The 13,331-nt window shown below is 38.8% G+C and overlaps 1 protein-coding gene across 1 annotated transcript in view; it reads right to left on the bottom strand.

The window, feature by feature from the left end:
• LOC124613640 (sodium/potassium/calcium exchanger Nckx30C) overlaps positions 1-13,331 on the bottom strand; it is a 1,525,550-nt gene that overhangs the window by 28,065 nt on the left and 1,484,154 nt on the right. The window contains exon 9 of the mRNA XM_047142355.1: positions 4,357-4,472. Coding sequence (XP_046998311.1) covers positions 4,357-4,472 — 116 coding nt within the window. The remainder of the gene's footprint in view (positions 1-4,356; positions 4,473-13,331) is intronic.

The raw sequence follows: 13,331 nt of genomic DNA, 5'->3' as shown, positions 1-13,331 counted from the left end.
GTAAATGGACATGTGGGTGAGTGAAAAACAAGGATATGGAAATGTGTTGGGAGCAGAAGGATGTGGAAATAGAAATGAAGAAGGAAAGAGATTGCAGGAATTTTATAAGAGAAATGGTTTAGTGATAGGTTACATGGTTTTAAGAGAAATAGAGCCAAAAATACAGTAGGAATTTAGTGCAGAAATCTTTGGTGGATTGCATGCTCTATGAATGGGAAATGAAGAGGACTGTAATGGATATAAAGGTACTACTGCCAGAGGCATTGGATTGTGACCTTCAGCTACTGGTGATGAGGAACAGTGGAAGAATACAGAGAACCAGGAAAGGAGAATTGGAGTATGGAAACTGAAGGGGGAGAAAATTAAGGAAGAATATCTGGGGATTATAAGGAAAAGGTTACCAAAGGCAATTTAAAAGTGCTCTGGTTGAAGCTGCAGTAGCTGTATATGGAAGGACAAGTGACAGAAAATGGTGGAAGGAGACACCATGGTGGAATAAAAGAGTGAAGAAAGTAGTGGGAAAGAAGAACAAGGCCTTCAGACCATGGTTCTGAGAAAGGACCAAAATGGCAAGAGAGAACTATAAGAAACAGAAGAAAGCTAGGCAAGTAAGACAGTGGCTAAGGAGAGAAGAAAGTCACTGGAAGAATGGACAAAGACGATGGAGGAAGATAGCAGAGGCATTAAGAATGTACTGTATGAAATGGTCAAAAGTAAGACGAGAAGTTTGAGAGAGGATTTAACAATGATAGATTTAAATGAGAATAAGGGTGGTAACAAAGAGACACTGAAGTTAGTGAGGAAGGAGTACTTTGAGGATTTGCTACATCCAAATGGACTTGGAGATGAGGTCAACAGGCTAAAGGGAGGTTGAAGTAAACTCTGGGAGAGAAAAGGACCTGACATGAAAAAAGTGGAAGTGGCACTGGACAAGATGCAAGGAGGAAAGGCACCATGTGTGGACAAAGTAACTGTTGAAATCAGGTATGTCAAAAGAACCTGGAGAGCATATCTGAACAAGGGTCAAGAACAGACTGGGGGGGGGACATCATGGCTTCAGAACTGGGACCAGTGAAGCAGCCCCAGGAGTGCCACTATGAATTTGCGGAAGACCTCGCGATGGACTTTCTTGGTATATAAAAGGCATTTGATAGTGCTTACAGAAGGAAGGTCTAGAAGCACTAGAAAAGAAGGGCACGGGATAAGACGGTACAGGCAGAGTGGACGAGATGTTCTGTGGAAGTCTTGAGTTGTGTGAAAGCGGGAAATGAAGGGACAGATTAGTTCCGGCAAACAAGTAATGTGAAATAGGGTAGTGCATTGTCACCTCTCCTCTTCATTGTGGTCTTGGATGAGATAATGGTTAAGGTGGCAGAAAAAACTGGGGAAGACAAGATGAAAGCAATGGTGTTTGGGGATGACTTGATGATCTGGGTTAACAGAGGAGGAGATTCAGGAGCATTTGTATTCTTGGGAAGAAACTGTGAGACAGTATGGGATGAAATTTAATGTAAAAAAATGTGAGATCCTGGTTATATCTGGAATGAAAGATAGACTAACTAGCAGAATAAGGATTAGAGGTGAAAAATTGAAGAAGGTGAGAAGTTTCAAGTACTTGATAAGTGTGATGCAGGAAAATGAAAGAAATAAGAAAGAGGTAAGTGAATGAGGCCGACAGGCAGAAGCATTCCTGTGAAGTGTGAAGAGCCTGGTTTGGAACAAAGACATTCCACAAAAAAGCAAATAAGTGATATACAGGGTGGAGAAAAATTATGTCTCGAAATTTTAACCCTAGATAGCTGATGCCCATAGGAGCCAAAATTACTAATGTTGTATAGGTCAACAACAAACCATTTTTAAACTATGGAAACTTGGTACCACCTGCTCTGATTGGCCGTGGGATGGTCCTGTTGCCGTTCGTCAGTTGACGGGCAGTGCTATGGTTGTCGGTTCACACATACAAACATCTCCCACCCATCACTGCCCCAAGGTGATACACATATGTGTTGTCTCCACCTCACGTCAAAGGCATTCACATGTAAGCTTCACTTTGGAGCACACACACATCACCTGCAATTTAGTCATAGAGTAAGCATGGTGGCACAGGATTAGTTTGAAGAACAATGTGATATAGATTTTGTTTATGGACTAGCCAACAGTAATGCACACGAAGCTTGACAGTTGTATGAGAAACAGTATCCAGCAAGATGCTACCACCCACAAGTGCAAATGTTTACAGCAATTCACCAATGACTTGGTGAAAAAGGCTCATTAGCGAGATAACGTGGTGATGCTGGAAGATCTCAAACACAACGGGATGCTGCATTTGAAGAGACTTTTCTCAAATGCTTCAAGGAAGCACCTACAACAAGCACGCAAGTGGTTGGACATGACACGGGTGTCATTCATTGGTTAGTCTGGGAGGTTTTGAGGGATGATGACCAGCATCCATTTGGTTTCCACCCTGTCCGAGACCTAAGTCCTGTGGCAGACTATGAACACAAGCTAGGGTTTTGGTTTCTGCGACGTGTTCCTCAATACCCCGATTTCCCCACCCTTATGTTGTTTACTGACGAGTGCGCCTTCCATCGGGATGGCCTTTACAACACTCGAAACGTTCATTATTGTGCAAGAGGAAATCCTCATGTCACATACATCCATGTACAACAGGAACCATTTTCACTCAACATTTGTGCAGGCATTGTGGGTGACCATCTGATTGGGCCAGTCCGTCTACCTCCTCGACTTACTGGGGCAAACTACCTTCACTTTTTGCAAGAAACTCTATCCAGCCTGCTGGAAGATGTTCCCCTGGACATACAGCTGTGCGTGTGATTGCAGCATGATGGGGTGCCCGCAGATATTTAAATGAACTCTTTCACGGCCGGGTAATTGGCAGAGGTGCTTGTAGGACATGGCCCCCATGATCACCAGACCTCATGCCACTGGACTTTTTCCTGTGGGGATTGTTCAAGGCTCTTGTTGAACCACCTGGAAGCGAACCACCTAGAAATGAAGAGGAATTAATCGATTGCCTTCAACATGCCGCCAATCAATCAGGGAAATGCCAGGAATCTTCGAAAGAGTTCAGCGAAACACTGTTTGACGTCGCCAAACTTGTGTTGCGTCAGGGGGCTGCCGGTTTGAGCATTTGCTTTAACTAAACAATGTCCTAGCTACAAAAAGGTACTTTTCAGGGCCAAACAATTTGTAAAATAATAAACTAACAGCTACTGATGGGTTTGTTCTCGGTACGTCTTATCATCAAACTACAAAGGATGTGTCGGGAGCCCGGCAGATTCACTCCCAGAGTGGAAGGGTGGTGCGCTATCACTGAGCGTGTGGTTTCCTTGGATACATTGCGATCTCTGGCAGGAAAATTGTTCGTGGTCATGTGTTGTCCAAGAGCATCTGACAACAGGACAATCCCATGGCCGATCGGAGTGCATGGCACCAAGTTTGTGTTTCGTGCATTGTTGTCCTACACAACATTAGTAATTTTGGTTCCTACTGGCATCAGCTATCCAGGGTTAAAATTTCATAACCCCTTCTGTCTAGAGGTCACTACACTGCAGTCTCGACCTATGCATTTGAAACATGGGTAATGAAGAAAAGATATGTAGGCATATTACAGGCATGTGAAATGAAATTTCTCAGAAGTAGGACAGGAGTAATAAGGAAAGATAAGAAGAGAAATGAAAGGGTTAGGGAAATAGTGAAAAAAGAACCCTTGCAGAGCAAGGCTAAGGTGGTATGAGCAATTAAAGAGAATGTAAAAACAAGAGGATTCCCAAGAAGATACATGAAATGGATATGTGAAGGATATGATCAAGAGGAAGGTGTGGAGGAGTGTGATGAAGAAAGAGACGAGGACTGTACCAAAGTGAACACAGAAAGATGATGGAAAACAGTACTAGATGGAAGGCTTATATTTCAAATAGACTCAGCGTGGGGCTGGAAACTATTCAAGATAATGATGATGTGCAAGGTCATTTACTGAGTTTTCTTTACTTATTTGCACACCTGGCTATCAGTAAAGCTGGAATTATTTAATGTGGCTCAAGTGCTCAATTGCAGTAGATCTTTACAATGGTACCATGTAGTGTGCTTAGTAAAAGTATAGTAGCATACAATAGCTTTAGAATAATGTTTTTATAATCATAATCTGCTTTAGAGAGATCACCATCAGGAATTTACAAGCAATATAATGTAAGTTATGAATGCGAAGAAAAAAAATAGGCAGCATAAAAGATCAGAAAGTGGAAGTGATGATTAAACTTCATTGATATTATTCAACTAAACTTGCACGTTAACAGTTAACAACTACAGAAAAGCAGAAAAATATTACAGTCTTACCTCTGGCGGTATTCTTATGGTGTCCCCAGCAACATTTGCCCACCATACCATGAGATATGAAAAGGCAGCAATCCAAACAATGCTGCCAAGGAAAGTGACGACGAAGAACTTCTTGCCTAGAAAGACTCATAGATTGTAATATTAGATTGTCTGAGAGATTAAAGCATAAAATAACAAAATATCAATGTTTGTAGCATTATGTTGGTATTAAGTTATTATTAATATTAAGAAGGCTACAGTAATGCTGATAAACAAAGCAGAAAAGCAAAAACGCTTTGTCACAGAAAAACTCACAGAAAGTAACTGTAAAACAGTGTTACCAAATAGCAAGTGTAATTCAGTAACTGGAAAATGGACTCTAATTTTATTGTGTTACAACTAGTGAAAGAGAACACTTTTTACAAGAAGTGACACGAAATTATGAACTTTGATTGAACTGTGGTGTCTTACTTGTATGAAAAGGAAAATTCACTTGAGAAAACCCTAAAGTTATGAGAAGGAATGTCTGTCCAGTAATTACCTTCAGAAGGTGAAATTCTTGGTTCTACTGATAGACACGAATAAGAAACCATACCTTGATTTTGGAACTATGAATTCCTTCCTTGGGGAGGAGAGAGGAAGATGTTGAGGAAGGTCAGAACGATTAGGGCCCAGATGAAAGGGACCCACCTGTTGTGAGAATGAGGGGAGACAAACATGAAAGAAGAGAGTAGATGGTCAAAAATTCTATGCTAATATGCATTGTGTTAACTTAGATCCTGAGAGGATGAAGACAGTCTGAGAAGTAAAGATGGATTAAGAGGAAGAGGCTAGATGGTGAAAGCATGTGTTCTGTCAAAATGTTTCTAGTGATTTTACATGTGGCTATCAACATTGTTAAGAATTTTGCTTCCTGTAGGTAAGTAGTGGACAGCCATTCAGTCCCATAATTAGATGTATTCATACATCTTGATGTGGTGTCATAAGTTTGAAGGCTACATTTAGTGCAAAGTATCACCACAGTGGCAATGATAGGGCATCAGCACAATGGCAGCTTGTTGTTATAAATAATATCTAAATATATAGGAAGTCAGAGGCATCCACAAGGGAGGGCAAGTGTGGACGCATGCCCCTCCTGGGATCTTGGGTACAGATTTTCAATTTATTACAAAAATCTTACGAATTTCTAACAGTGGTTTTCTTTGGATCTGTTAAACTGGAGATTTAACAGTGTCAAGGATGATGGGAAATACTATGTATACTATATATCTTGTAGTTTTTTTGGTTTACATGGTATTCATGGGATATTACACTGATTCTTTGGTGTGGCAGTGGTTTCAGTGCCATTCTGCATTCCAGAAGGATAAAAACCTTTACAGGACCATTTTGAAATAGAATCCTCTATATTTTCTTTGTTGCTTCCTCATACAGCCCTTATCAAGGTGGAGGAAGGGGCTAGTCCAACATCATGGTGTGTGTGTTTCAATGTCAGTTCGCAGCATAACAGAAACATGGGAGCACTGTATGTGCCTGCTATCCATATCAAATTCCTACAAGGATGCACACTCACTTTCCTGCACTACATAATAACAACAGTAGTTTACTATTTATCTGTGAATGAAGAAACCCAGTATCTCGATTGTATACTCAATTTTACAAGGTAGAGATACTGTAGCAGGCTCTGAAGAACACAGCCCTACTGCACTCATGGTGCATACATCTACACTTAGTTACAGTGCCAAAGGCATCAGCTGAATAAAGGGAAGTAAATTTTCTGCACTAAAAAGAGGAAAAAAATATGAAATTTCCAGGTTGAAAGGGACTCCTCTGCAGATATAATGACCTTCTCCCACTCTGCTGGGTGTAACACAGTGCCATATGCCATTAAGAGAGCTACAAATTCTGTAGCCCACTTTGCATGGCTGCACAATGATGTAAGAAACTGAAATGATGAAGATTCCCTTCTTTTAATCCTAGGCTGTTAAAAGTCAACTCTGTCACCCAAATGCAGTGTGGTTTTGAGAGATTTCTCATGTGTAGTTGAATGCTGGCTGTGGGTTACTCTTTACCCATCCACCCATTTTCAGAATACATTTCCTTCAACTATAGTTACGCTAACCATCACTGAAAAAATATAAAGTATGAAAGTAATTGAAGAACTCTGCTAACATGATCATGTAAGCACACAAAGGGTAATGGATCTTGTTGAAGTTGATTAAGCAAAAGATGGTTAGTGGAGCACTTTTTGTTAATTATTTTTGTTAATGCTTAATAGGATTCTAGTTTTTATATTTGAGATTTTCAATTTTCATTGTCCACCTAACATAAATTTTTATGTAAATATTCTGTAGTTGTATTTCATAACTTGTTGGATAGTCTGGATTTAATCATTTAAGGAGATAACTTCAGATCATAGGAACCAAAAAAGTGGCATCCATAAAACTATTAACAATATGAACTAATGTACTTTGCTTATACTATTGAAATATGCCTAGCATGTAGGTATTACAGTAATCTACCTTAACACGATCTAAGTAGATCTGTATCAGTCATTTGAGAATTTTCTATACCTCCTGTCAAACTTAGTTCTTGGAAATGACAGGTTTTAAACTGTCTGAGTCAGTTACATAAAAATGCTAATGTCAGAATCTTACCCATTCTTGGATAAATTTCTGTGGATGGCCATGCACAGCATGGGACACCAACAAGATATGGAATCTGTACTGGCTGTGCTAAATTCACTTCAACTACAAGATGACAACACAACAAGAAAAATAAGAACTAAGTTATTATGCAGTCCATCCAGTAACCTATTTTGTCATTTTGCAATGGAGAGGTGTTTTTATTTTTTTATTTAATAATACCACTGCCTACATACCTTACCTTAAGTTTGGCCACAATAATTAGTATCCTCTGGTATCCCACCAATAGTCAACACATCATCTGAAGGTGGCAAGCATTTACTCTGTCAAAATGCTGTGTATTTCAGCTATAGCACCTGACTCAGTACCAAAGAGCCATAGCAACTATTACTATGCCACAAAAGTAATTTGTGGAAAAAAACCTAGCTTAACTACCAGCACTAAACTAATGCATGGTACTCAAAACTGCTGAGATACAAAACTAATCGAAGTTACTAAAAAATATGACTATGTCACACCAATGTGATAAAATTTCTGTTTTAAACAGAGCATATTGTGGAATTTTGTACTTGACGACATGTTTTCACAAATCTCTTATGGTCACTAAATACTGGATAAGAAATTACTGTTTACAAAACTGCAAATATGCTCAGACAATTAATATTAATGCAGCTTGTCTATTATATGGGAGCTTCAGTTCAGTCTAAGTAACAAACCTTCCTTTGAAAAATAAAAACATCTCTCCAGATGCCAGACATGCTCTCAGAAACATTACTACTGATGTTAGCTTACTTCACAACTGGAATTTTGTAGATGCCAGTGTGTAAAATATAGTAAGGAAAGTTCTGGCAGGATTTAAATAATTTAGGAGTAAAGGATACAAATCACTGATTAGTAAGAGCATTGTATCATCGACAGGTGCCTTTAAAAGAATGAAAACTTCACTAGCTGTTGGATGCATCGTTTAATGCTCTACTAGAGTACACCCTCCCCTGCACTCCCCTCCCCCTCCCCCCCACTCCCGGTGCCCCCCCCCCTCACCCCCCACACACCTGTGCAGCTACATTGCACCATAATTTTATAAAGAATTTGCCAGAAAGCTAGCAAAGTTTTCTTTCAAACAATGGAAACTCCAGCTAGGAATATCAACAATGGGGAAAACACAGATTGCTACTTACTGTAAAGAAGACACAGCAGGTTGCAGATAGTCACGATTAAAAGACACTTATATATAGCTTTCATTCACAGCCTTCATTAGTAAAAAAGAGACACACACCATTTACAAATCTTTAACATAGTGCAGGTCTTCAGCAACTGTGAATTGTTCAGCAATTAAGAAACTCAGCCTTCAGTTGCAAGGTAAAATTTTATTAATTTAACTAGGTTTTGATGCCAATAATGGTATCTTCTTCAGAACCTATAAATTAACCCATACGGACATATGTTACACATTGAAACACATCATCAATATAATGATTTCATAATAAAGAAAATTGTGGTGCTTTCAAAAATTAAATTATTTTGAGGGCTAAACGTTGAAACGGCCAATGTTGTTTCCTGTCTGCTTTGTCCCTTTATTATAATGCGATTGTACATCGTGTCTCAATGTACAATCGCACTATAATAAAGGGACAAAGTAGACAGGAAACAGCATTGGCCATTCCAACGTTTGGCCCTCAAAATAATTTAATTTTTGTAATTGTATATTGTGTCTCAATTTACAATCGCACTATATCAAAGGGACAAAGCAGACAGGAAACAGCATCGGCCATTCCAACATTTGGCTCTCAAAATAATTTAATTTTTGTAAGTACCATGATTTTCTTTATTATGAAATCATTAGATTGATGATGTATTTCAATGTGCAACATATGTCCATATGGGTTAATTTATAGGTTGTGAAGAAGATACCATTATTGGCATCGAAACCTAGGTAAACTAATAAAATTTTACCTTGCAACTGAAGGCTGATTTTCTTAATTTCTGACACACACCATTCACTCATCTCATGCAAAGATGACCACCAGCTCCAGCATCTCAGGATGGAATGCAATATCTGCCAGTTTTCATTCTTTTTGATGTGTCAACACGTCTACTATTTGGTAAGTTGCCTCCTTTACTCTTAAATTATTTCCAGCATATAAAATTACGGCTGTTTCAGCTGTTATAATGTTTCAGTTGCAAAATTACATTATCTTTAATATTTTTCTTGTAACATATTAAAAGAATATCTTCAACACAATAATAGCTGTGTTGAGTTTTCTCTTTGTGATAAGAACCAATCAGTGTTCAATTAGTGGTGAACAACAGTAGGATAGAACATTGGCAGTAAGCTGGTTTGAAGTGAGTAGAAGGTCTACAGTGTTTTCACAGTATTTAAATATTGTGCTGATGGCACACATGTACATAGGTCGATGTAGATCACTTAATGAGATGAGTGAATGTATGTTTGCTACAGTGTAATGAATCAAAACTCTTACTTTATTATGTGCAATGACCATAACCTGCTGTGTGATCACAGAATATATGGCACTGTACTTACTTCTAATTGACAGTGATGTGAACCTAAACATGCTGCAAGAAGAGGAAATTAGATTGGTCTTTGTCTGAAGGGCTTAGGTAGATAAAATGTAATAACTATCAACACTATATGAGACTGCAAGTTTATCACCATGCCACATGGCAATGCACACATTACAGACTCTAGCTATGGTGTAAATGCTGCCAGCCTGCCTATATGTTACAAGAAATACTTTCGAGCAAACATTCTACATCTGTATCATCATCTATACTCCGCAAACCATCATTGCAGAGGGTTCATCCCATTGTACCAGTTATTAGGGTTTCTTCCTGTTCCATACATATGGAGCAAGGGAAGAATGATTGATTGAATGCCTCTGTACATGCAGTAATTATGCTAATCATATCCCCACAATCCATGTGTGAGCAATCTGTAGGGGGTTGTAGTATATCCCTTGACTAATAATTTAAAGCTGTTTCTTGAAACTTCCTTAATAGACTTTCTCAGGATAGCTTACGCCTGTCTTCAAGAGTCTTCAGTTCAGTTCAGTTCAGTTCCTTTGGTACGTCAATGACACACTCCCACAGATTAAACAAACCTGTGATTATTCATGCTGCCCTTCTCTGTATACATTCAATATTCCCTGTTAGTCCTATCTGGTAATGGCCCCACAGACTTGAGCAATATTCTAGAATGGGTCGCATGAGTGATATGTAAGCAATCTCTTTTGTGGACTGATTGCACTTCTCCAGTATTCTACCAATAAACTGAAGTTAACCATCTACTTTACACTCGAGTGAAACTATGTGATCATTCCATTTCATATCCCTACAAAGCCTTACACCCAAATATTTGTATGAGTTGGCTGATTGCAACATTGACTCATTAATATTACAGTCGTAGGATACTACATTTTTTTCGTTTTGTGAAATGCAAAATTTGACATTTCTGAACATTTAGAGCAAGTTGCCAATCTCTGCACCATGTTGAAATCTTATCAAGCTCTGACTGAACATTCATGAAGCTTCGCTCAGATACTTCATTATACCAAGATAACTACATCACCTGCAAAAAGCCTGATTTTACTATTAATATTGTCTGAAAGGTTGTTAACATACAACATGAACAGCAAGAGTCCCAACACACCTTCCTGGGCACACCTGAAGTTACTTCTACACCTGACGATGGCTCTCCATCCAAGATAACATGCTGCGTTCTCCCTACCCAAAGGTCCTCCACCTACTCACAAATTTCGCTTGATACTGCATATGATCGTACTATTGACAATAAGTGTGGGTGTGGTACCGAATCAAATGCTTTTCAGAAATCAAGAAACACTGCACTTATCTGGTTGTCATGATCCAAAGCTTTCAGTATGCCATGTCAGAAAAGTGCAAGTTGTGTTTCACATGACTGATATTTTCGAAATCCATGCTGGTTGTTACTGAGGAGGTCATTCTGTTCAAGATTTTCATTATGTTTGAGTTCAGAATATGTTCTAAGATTCTGCAACAAACTGATGTCAGGGATATTGGATCTTAATTTTGTGGATCACTTCTACTACCTTTCTTGTAGATGGGTGTGACCTGTGCTTTTTCCAAGAACTGGGCACAGTTTTTTGTTTGAGGGATCTACAATAGATTGTAATTAGAAGAGGGGCTAACACAGCTGCAAATTCAATATAGAATCTGACAGTGATTGCATCAGGGCCTGGAGCTTTGTTCATTTTTAACAATTTCAGCTGTTTCTCAACACCACTGACACTAATATTAATTTTCTTCATCTTTTCAGTGGTACGAGGATTAATTTGGGGCAGTTCTCCTGGGTTTTCCTTTATAAAGGAACATTTGAAAATGGAATTAATCATTTCAGATTTTGCTTAGCTACCTCTAATATCAGTTCCTGCGTCATTCACTAGGGACTGGACACTAACACCCTTTACATATGACCAGAATGTCTTTGGATTTTGCGAAATGTCATTTGACTATATTCTGGTATTGTAGTCAATGATGGCATCACACAATGCTCTCTTGACAGAAAAACACATTTCATTCAGTATATCTCTGTCTGTAACCTCTCTCTTTGCTTTAAACCTATTATGCAGTAATCTCTGTTTGTTGGGAAGTTTCTGTACAGTGCCTATATACCGTGGAGATGAACTAATTTCAGGGCTGAAAATCAGGCATTCTTATGTTGCACCCACATAATGACTTATGCTTATTATATACTTCTTCGTTAAATGTTCACTTGTAGTCATGATTATTTAATCTCGTCACTTTCTCAGAAATGAGTCTGGCCTGCTGTCTCTGCGACTAACATTTCCTGATAATTTTCTTTTCTGTTAGTGCTTAATACAGGTTCAACAGAGTTCATGTTGACACTCCACAGAAAAGCTGCTTCCTGCACAGTAGACAACTAAATCCAAACACAAACTGCCATTTGCAGAAGTGATTAAATTCAAGTACTACTATCTACCAACAAGGTCACTTGACTAGAATACAAATGAGGCGGCTGAGAGCCATAAGGGTCAAAAGCACACAGTCTTCAACCCCCCCCCCCTCCCACCCCCCATTTAAGTGAATATCAGATAAACCAGTGAAACAGTTTTCCATGAATGTTCAAATATATGTACATTGTGGGCCTACAGTACAGATAAACCATAAGCTCAACAGATGCCACAAGCACGAATAAATGCTACAGTCTCACAATCGATGAAGATGTGCTTTATGGTTCTCTGCATCTCATGTGGATTACTCTCTGATAAAATCCAAAACTTTATGTACCATATCTCATTCAGAATCACTCAAAATAGATTTTTCTCTCAGTATGACTATGACATATGCTGATGTCCAGTGATGATTGCTGTGTAAGAGAGCAGGAACATGTGAACACCCTAATATTGACACCTTGTGGATTTATTAGTTATTTTTCTTTGAAGGTTGTTAAATATAATGTAGATGTGGTAGTCTGAAGTACACAGCAGTAAATTTACCACATATTGCTCCACTAGACTCAGTGAGATGGCATCAAGGTCATGAGTGCACCTTCACTTGTGCTCATTTTAAGGAGCTTCTGCACATGTGTAACTGGCATGACATAATTGCCTTACAGGCCATATATATATGGATTTAATAAACAATGTGCACAGTTCACAGCATGCACTGCTAGCCCTTACCATTCAACTACAAGTTTACGTCAATGCCACCAGGTGGTAGCATACTGCAACAGACTTTTATCTGTGTTCCCTTGGCATAAATTCCACTATGCGGTAGCACACTCCACAGATACGCAAATTCTTTTGCTATGCAGTAAAGTTGGATTGGACATCAGCTATACTCATACAATGAAGGCTTTCATGACCGGATGTTTCAGATTCTGAGAATTCGTCCGGGTTGTATGGCTGGTCCATGGAACTCTTCAATCCCTGACGTTTTGTCCAAGGCTACATTGGACATCTTCGGAGGTCCTCCTGGTTGTGCTGAGTCTTGCCAAGTCCTTCCTTTCTGCTTAATGTGAATCTTTCTGTTGATGAATGTATGTGATGTATTCTATATTTGTGGAATTGTGATTGTGTAAGTGTATTCAGTGCTTCTAGGTCTGTGTTACTCCATTTCACTACTCCAAATGAGGAGGTTAATATTGGTATAGCATAAGTATTTATAGCTTTTGTCTTGTTTCTTGCTGTCAATTCTGTTTTCAGTATTTTTGTTAGTCTTTGTCTATATTTTTCTTTTAGTTCTTCTTTAATATTTGTATTATCTATTCCTCTTTTTTCTCTGTATCCTAGATATTTATAGGCATCTGTTTTTTCCATCGCTTCTATGCAGTCGCTG

This window comes from Schistocerca americana, chromosome 4 (genome assembly GCF_021461395.2).
Source record: "Schistocerca americana isolate TAMUIC-IGC-003095 chromosome 4, iqSchAmer2.1, whole genome shotgun sequence".
Classification (NCBI taxonomy): Eukaryota; Metazoa; Arthropoda; class Insecta; order Orthoptera; family Acrididae; genus Schistocerca; species Schistocerca americana.
The sequence above is the reverse complement of the archived record's forward strand: the minus strand, read 5'-3'. Positions and strand labels throughout refer to the sequence as shown.